At 42.6% G+C, this 7,915-nt stretch overlaps 1 protein-coding gene across 1 annotated transcript; it reads left to right on the top strand.

The window, feature by feature from the left end:
• The first annotated feature begins 1,775 nt into the window (after positions 1 to 1,775).
• zgc:65997 (uncharacterized protein LOC794398 homolog) lies at positions 1,776 to 3,574 on the top strand. The gene is made up of 4 exons (XM_057847396.1): positions 1,776 to 2,130; positions 2,820 to 2,997; positions 3,075 to 3,169; positions 3,252 to 3,574. The coding sequence occupies exons 1-4, from the start codon at positions 1,804 to 1,806 to the stop codon at positions 3,441 to 3,443; spliced, it is 792 nt and encodes a 263-aa protein (XP_057703379.1). The 5' UTR covers positions 1,776 to 1,803; the 3' UTR covers positions 3,444 to 3,574.
• The last annotated feature ends 4,341 nt before the right edge of the window (positions 3,575 to 7,915 follow it).

Consider the following 7,915-nt stretch of genomic DNA (forward strand, 5'->3'; position numbering starts at 1 on the left):
AACGAATCGTTCGCCCCCCTCATATCCCTCCCCCGCCCAAATGAATCGTTCGGTTAGTGAACGGGAAGTGACGTTGCCGAACGAATCACCAAAGACCGCTTCGCAGTATAACTGAACGGGAAGTGCCATTGCTTGGTCCCTCCCTCTCTTGCACACAGGCTCCTCATTGACCACTCGTCGTTGTTTTAGAAATGAGTGACAGGCGATATCATTTCTGCTTTCACAGACAGCCTCGTCTCCCTCCCGCTGCTGCAAAAGCGAGGGAGAACTTCCGCGTCGTCTGTCCTAGTTCAATGGGATCAAAGTCATGGCTCGTGCTTGCATTTCGATTTAGGACACGGTTAAACAGTTTCCTTTTGTGGGGGGAGTGGGGGTTTGGGGTCGGGGGCGCATGGACTTTCTTTAGCATGATCTTGATCACATATACAATGCTGCTGCTACCAGCCAATGCGGCATGCTTGCTGTCACGAAAATAAAAATAAATCGAAAGTTTAATTTCTAAATAAGAAACGACCAACTCTCTCGCTCTGTTGTATTTTAGTTTTTATGCTCATCACTATTATTTTTGGTCACTATTGTTAAAACTAAAGTGTAAATAGCTAGTTGTCAAATGTGCTGCTCTGAAATAAAAACAATACTACATTTTGATATTTGAGTTTAATTGCAAATCAGTATTAAGATGATCGTATTGAATTTTTGCACTGGTATTAACAAATAAAATAATCCGGTCAGCTCCCCTGTCGTCCCCTCATCTCAGATCGTCAAATGCTGACGAGAAATAATAGTTTGCTCTTTACGAAGTTGCCTTTCTACTCTCATTAGTCTGTTAAGAAAAATGTAGACATATTGCGACATCTCCCGTGTCCGCGTGCGTTGTTTTTGGGCACTTGAATCGCACATGATGGACGGATGGACATAATTTGTCAAACCAACCAACACTCGACACGCTCTGACACGAAAAAAAATAAATAAAACAGTCGGGAAAAAATTGACATGTATATACAGTTTCATTGCAAATCAGTATTATGGTGATCATACTAAATATTATTTTTTTCTGTGCACATATGAGGTAAATATCGCTGCCATGAAGCCTCCATACAATGACAGTTCTCTCCCCCCGCACTGCCGTCACGCGACCGCAGCTCAGCTTTTGCTTGCCTCGTAGCTACCCGCAAAAGTGTTTTAAACTACTGTAAATTTGATAGTATGTCATTATATGTAGTCCCGAGTCTGTTGAGAAAAGTAGTACACTAAACCATGCTCGCTAGGTTTGTGTGGTGTTTTTGTCTGTTTGAGCAGCATTTGATAGGCTCCACTTTAACAAATATGTGACAAAATCATTTCCTTTCATTTTTTGACTCGTTCACCACATAACTGCAAAGTCAAGTTAGCAGCAAGCTAGGTCAGGAACCGGAGGACCGAGTCACTGAACGGGAAGTGACATAACTCAGTCTTGCCCTCCTGCCTGCACGCTGGCTGCTTATTGGCTACACGTGGAAGTGAGTGACAGACGCCCTGGTTCTGTTTCCGCTCCCTCCCCTGCCCACGATGAGGCTGGCGTCTGATTGGTCGTGTGCGATGTCAGAAGACGCTGCCGCTTGCTCAACGCCCTCCCACTGAGCGAACAAGCCCCAACTTCATAGAACGAATCAGTGCAGATGGTGATTAGTTCGGTCTCGTTCACCCAAACAATTCGTTCAAAAAGAACGAATCGTTCGCGACCGATACAACACTAACGGGTGTGTCATTACCCAATCGTGACGAGAGGCGTAGCCTTTTGTCGTATTACGTCACTCTGGCGTCATGGCGGCCCCCGTGGCCCTCGTTCAAGGTGCCAGCCGCGGTCTGGGGACACAGTTTTGCAAATACATTTTACAAAACAAACCCCTTGCAAATGTCATAGCTACGTGTCGGAACCCGGACGGGGCTGTGGAACTGCAAGGGTTAGCCGGACAACACCCGGACAGGCTGACCGTGCTCCAGCTGAACGTGAACAGCGAGGCAGATATACGGGAAGCAGCCGACTGGGTGAAGAGGAGCTTTGGACGCCTTGATTTAATGGTCAACTCGTCGGCTTTGCTTCATCCCTCCGGAAGAGGAGAAACCAGTCTGAGGGATGTTTATGCACAGGTGAACTTATATCAAATATGGCTTTCATCACTTTTGCGTCACAACGCCAAACTCCATTGGGGGGGGGGTCGTGTTTAATTTTACCTGCATTTTTTTCATGCGTGTTTTTTAATGGCTGCAGTTATATTTGAGTGTTTTCGGCTTATATGTTTTCACCGCAAATTTTTAACATCTGTTGACCTTCAGAAAGTGTCAGACCAAACTCCATTGACAAAAATGCTGCTTAGATATCTGCCTACATCAATTGAATTTTGTGTGTGTGTAGAATAATACTACTACTAATAATATAATAATAATAATAATATTTAAATTGAATCCTTGAATTTGTCACCTTTTGGATTAATTCTTTTTTCCTCATTAAATTTACATGTCACTACACCAATAGATTTTTAAATGTCATTTCATGTGGCTCTTTTCATGAGTTTATCACGAATAGACCATAGTCTAATCCATTTGAACTGAGAGGGTTTGAAGCGAATGGACATTCATTCATTCGTTGCCAGGCAGCCATTGAGTTCTCATAACATGTTATTTTTGAGATTTTTTTTTCTCTTAAGCCCGAGACCAAACTCCATTCAGAAAAATGCTGTTTCTTAAATTATTCCCTGGATCAAAATGATTCTTTCAATGCTGTATTTTACTTGTTACTCTTTTAATGTTAAGCCTTAGCTGGCATTATCTCCCTTCAGGGCGTCATCACCACCTTCACCACCAACACTGTGGGTCCATTGGTAATGGCCAAGTACTTTGCTCCCCTCTTGCAAAAAGGCGGCGGTGGCTTCGGTCGACAGCCAAAAGAAAACGCCAAGCGGCACAGTGGCATCATTGTCAACATCACTGCAAAAGTGGGCTCCATTGGTGACAATGGTAGAGATTTGAAAAAAATTCCGAAACTATTCCTTACTTTTGACCGATTAAGCACTTTCATTTCATGTGTATTGAAGGTCTCGGCGGCTGGTATAGCTACAGAATGTCTAAAGCGGCTCTTAACATGGCCACGAAAAACCTCTCCATCGAGCTGGGCCGTGGTCAGCCCAAGGTAAATGGACTGCGACTTTGCAATGAAGTAACAATAGCACACTGGATGACTCTTTTTTTTTTTTTTTTTTTTTTTACCCCAGGTGGTATGTGTTTGCTTGCATCCAGGAACTGTAGACACGAACCTGTCGAAACCATATCACAGGAACGTACCCGAGGGGAAACTGTTCAGCGCAGAACGCTCTGCAGAATATCTGATGGCCATTGTAGATGGTCTGGATGTGGAAAAGACAGGCAAGGCTTATAACTGGGATGGTACACAACTGCCCTGGTAACAGAGTGGAGACTACGAAAATGATTTTTTTTTTGTTTTGTTTGTTTTTTAGAATCGTTTGAGCTGCAAACATAGATTCATGTACTGTGTCTCAAAATTAAAGGGGAAATGCTTTGCTTTCCCAAAATCAAATCATTTTGTTAGTTTTTATTATTATAGAGACAAGTTTCCGAGGTACTTTCGCTTTACGCCTTGTCTGCTAGCAACTTCCGTTTCAGAATTTCTCCATCCAAAACAACAGTGGAGCTGGAGTAACATTACTCATCAAAATCCCTTAAAACAGACAATTTGGGAATACCGCATCCATCTGCCATCATCGCGACAGGGGAGGACAACAGGTTCATGAATGCAGATTTGGAACCAAGCATGTGCCACCACAAAGACCGGGTGTTTTTCTAGCCATGTTGCCGCTCTGTTATGGAAGGTGTGTTCTTCATATCCCTGCATTTTCATGTGTCTGGTGCTCAAAAAATACCAAAGCATAGACTTCATTATTCTATTGACAGGACATTTCCTCGACACACCGCGTCCCGCCGTCCAACAGGGGGCCTGCCGAGTGCCCACATCCAGCAGGGACTCCGGGAGAGCAGTTAGCTCTGGGTATGCACAAACACACACTGGGCTCAAACGCTGGATTTAGTTGAAAACAGGACGAAACTTAAGCCTACAAGGAGGCACGAGTGTCTCAAGAGTGATTTGATCGAGGATTCAAGGTAATTATTTTTTGCACCACGTATTTTGAAACTTGAATACAATGGGAAAAATTAGCTGGTACGGCTGCCACATTCATACCCAAAGCTAACGTCATGTTTACTTACCATTCAAAAGTTGTGTGTAAGTGAGAGAAGTAAGTAGAGCTGAAACGAGTACTCGAGTAACTCGAGTTTAATAACTGATCCGAGTAATTTTATTCACTTCGAGTAATCGTTTCTTTTGACAGCTCTAAGCATCACGTTGTGCTCGGACTACTTTTAATACGGGACAACGTGCTGATGTCACGTGCGTAGAGGAAGAAGAAAAAAAAAAAAAAACTTACTGCAGACGACAGCCGCTACAAACGACGCCGACGTTGCTAAATACTAGCCCGCACGATGCTAAGTTGGTAGCAGGTAGCGTCTGGTGAGTCTCATAGAGATCACATGTATGATGAACTAGATGCGAAATGACAGACTCGGCCGCGTCTGGGCAGCGGTAGTAAACAGCCGCCATCTTAAAGCAGTAGAGCGCTAAGCGCTAATAAATAAGATTAACGTTACTGTCACTAGCTCACGTAACTTTAGCCGTGCGGAGGGCTAGGTTTCTATTAATTATGACCACTGTCGATGCGTGGCTAACGTGTCTTACATACAGGCTTTAACATAGCGATGTGGAGTGATGAGGGTGTAAAATAAAAACTCAATAATGCTAACTATCAATTTTAGCTCAGTAGTCATTGCTGAATAAAACACCACTGGTCCCTAATGTGCTCCAATACAGCCTGTATCATACATTTATTTTGAACACTGCAAAAACTCAAAATCCTATCAGGACTTACAGTTTAGACTAACTTAAAACTTAACTAGAACTTAAAAATGGCTTGTCACAAATAGAAATTTAATTGAAACACGTGGGAAAAAATCCTAACTTTTAAGTGATGTGTGTTATCAAGCGTAACGGCATTTTTAGGTATAGATATATATATATATATATATATATATAGAGAGAGAGAGAGAGAGAGAGAGAGAGAGAAAGAGGGCGCCGTGACGTGTACGGAGGAAAGAGTCCTCTTCACTATATAGCCGTACTGTTGTATGAGAAGGACTAAGGATTCAGCTGATTTTGCGGATTAATACGTTTATTTTTCGCATCATGCCAGCCAAACGGCTGCAGGAAAATCTTGCTGTAGAGGGAGAGGCGTATGTGCCTTTTTGGGGTTTCAAAAGGTTCCCATTCACTGGTGGATATTGGCCAAAACAAGCCCTATTACTATGGGACCATCGGACTTACCAGGAAGTGAGTAAACATCGTTTTTTGTATTATGTCAAATACTGGGATCATTTTAATTTGTTGGTGGCTTGCATTTTGTGGCTGACATGCTCCCTGCCCCCTCGGCCGACGACCGAGGGCTTGTCGCACATCCCCTCTGCCGGGAGAGCACTGTACACGGCTTTTTCCCCTCTTCATGTGCTCGGCGTTTTCGGAACGATCAGAAATTGCAACTTTGAGTTAAAAATAGCCGCGAATATAGCGATTACAAAGTCAACACTACAAACATTCTTTAGATAAAGGACTACTTACGTTTGATCATGGATGGGCACGTAAAAAGCTCTCCTCATACACATTAGCTGCACAACAACTGCAGCCGCTCGTCTATGACTCTCTCTGGCTGTTTACGACTTCGCCGTGTAGTAAAACCATTTGGCACTCCTCCGACGTTGGCCGGTTTGTTCGGCGGTGATTGTCCAGCTGCTTCCCTGGCGAGCTCTCCTGTCCGTAGTAGCAGAGAAACGACCTGTAAATTGCTCTCCGCCGGGCGGTTTGCCAATCGGCAAAGGCAATCGACAACCCAGTCGTCATGTGAAATGATCCGGGCTAGTTATGTGTGATTTTCCGCTTCGAAGACTTTGAAACTTCAGCCATATTGAACTGGCAAGAAAAAAATAAACCATGTCGCAAAGCGACCACAAGAGTTCGCTGTTACAGCACAAAAAGCCTTGCTGTAAAACTTACCAAAAGGCAGAATACTGTCTGAGTGGGACATGTGCGTTTATTGCGTCAAATATTTTAACGTGATTAATTTAAAAAATTAATTACCACGCGTTAACGCGATAATTTTGACAGCCCTAATTTATAAATAATTTACGCTACACAAGCACTTTATTATGTTTGTTGTTAACACTTGTGTATGAAAATCTGATGTTGGTAGATTGTTTTCTTCTTGGAGATGAAATGCATGTGTGGCAGCTTAGCATTTTTTTTTTTTTTTTACATTGCTTTTGACAGTTGCCGTCATATTTTCGGAATCAAAGCACCGTGTATCAGAATTGCTTTCCGGCCCTGAATCTTATACCGGACCTGTGTTCCGCCCCTGAATCTTATACCGGAACTGCGTTCCTGACCGTTCTGGCCCACTTTCACCCCTGCAAACGCCTGAAAGATTTCACCAACACAATTTTCCAAAAATGTCAGAATTGCGAAAAAATGTTCTTGCTTTAGGTGAGGTGTCCTCAAATACAAATCCTGAAGGTCCACAATTGTTTTATTCATACAAGCATGGGTCCATTTATTAATGTCAGTCAAGTACAAGGATGGTCGAAAGTGGTAAATGTGGTTTTCTTTTGCCCAAACAAAAATACAATGCACCTTCCGATTAAATAAAAATAAATTAACAAAACATTTTCTTGACTTAAAATAAAAATACATAACGGCATAATGGTGTTTCACTTTTTATCAGAGCAACTGTCTTTAAGCATATTAAGCACATAGGTTTGGTACTTGCAGGTGATGAAATGGACGCATATTCGTCAGTCCATTCCTCTTTGAAACAGCGATTTTTGTTGTCCACTTTTCTTTTGGTCAACTTTGAGAATGCCATTTTGTTAGATTTGGTCTTCCATTGGCGGCATGTAAACAAACAGATTGCAAAGTGACTCGTGCGACTCGTGTTTCACACTGCTGGGGTCTGTCCACTCTCAGCCAATCAGCGCATCATTGTCATAGAGATGACAACAGAAGTGGCAACATGGAAGATATTTACTAAAAATGAAACAGAATTTAGCGATAGTGTAGCAGCCCCTCGGAATGACGACGTGAGATCGACTGATGTGTAAGGTTTCTTTATTTTCCAACACTCCTTACGACACCATGAAACTAAAAATTAATACAAAACACATTTCACAGTGACCAAATATCGAAAAATTACAACACACAAATAAGGCACAGTGGGGCAAAGAAGTATTTAGTCAACCACTAATTGTGAAAGTACTTCCACTTGGAAATATTAGGCCTGTAATTGTCAACATGGGTAAACCTCCTCAACCGTGAGAGAGAGAATGTGGAAAAAAAATACCAGAATATCACATTGTTTTTAAAGAATTTATTTGCAAATCATGGTGGGAAAAGTATTTGGTCAATACCAAAAGTTCATCTCAATACTTTATTATGTACCCTTTGTTGGCAATAACGGAGGCCAAACGTTTTCTGTAACTCATCACAAGCTTTTCACACACTGTTGCTGGTATTTTGGCCCATTCATCCATGCAGATCTCCCCTAGACCAGTGATGTTTTGGGGCTGTCATTGGGCAACACAGACTTTCAACTCCCTCCACAGATTTTCTATGGGCTTGAGATCTGGAGACAGGCTAGGCCACTCCAGGACCTTGAAATGCTTCTTACGAAGCCACTCCTTTGTTGCCCTGGCTGTGTGTTTGGGATCATTGTCATGCTGTAAGACCCAGCCACGTCTCATCTTCAATGCCCTTGCTGATGGAAGA

The sequence above is a fragment of the Corythoichthys intestinalis genome, chromosome 10 (genome assembly GCF_030265065.1).
Source record: "Corythoichthys intestinalis isolate RoL2023-P3 chromosome 10, ASM3026506v1, whole genome shotgun sequence".
In the NCBI taxonomy this organism is placed as follows: domain Eukaryota; kingdom Metazoa; phylum Chordata; class Actinopteri; order Syngnathiformes; family Syngnathidae; genus Corythoichthys; species Corythoichthys intestinalis.

What these genes read in the sequence shown, in the direction of transcription:
- zgc:65997 (XM_057847396.1), top strand. Translation starts at nt 1,804, where the DNA reads ATGGCGGCCCCCGTGGCCCTCGTTCAAGGTGCCAGCCGCGGTCTGGGG. An exon ending in TGAGGGATGTTTATGCACAG is followed by an intron (nt 2,131 to 2,819) that starts GTGAACTTATAT and finishes ATCTCCCTTCAG; the next exon opens with GGCGTCATCACCACCTTCAC. An exon ending in TGGGCCGTGGTCAGCCCAAG is followed by an intron (nt 3,170 to 3,251) that starts GTAAATGGACTG and finishes TTTTTACCCCAG; the next exon opens with GTGGTATGTGTTTGCTTGCA.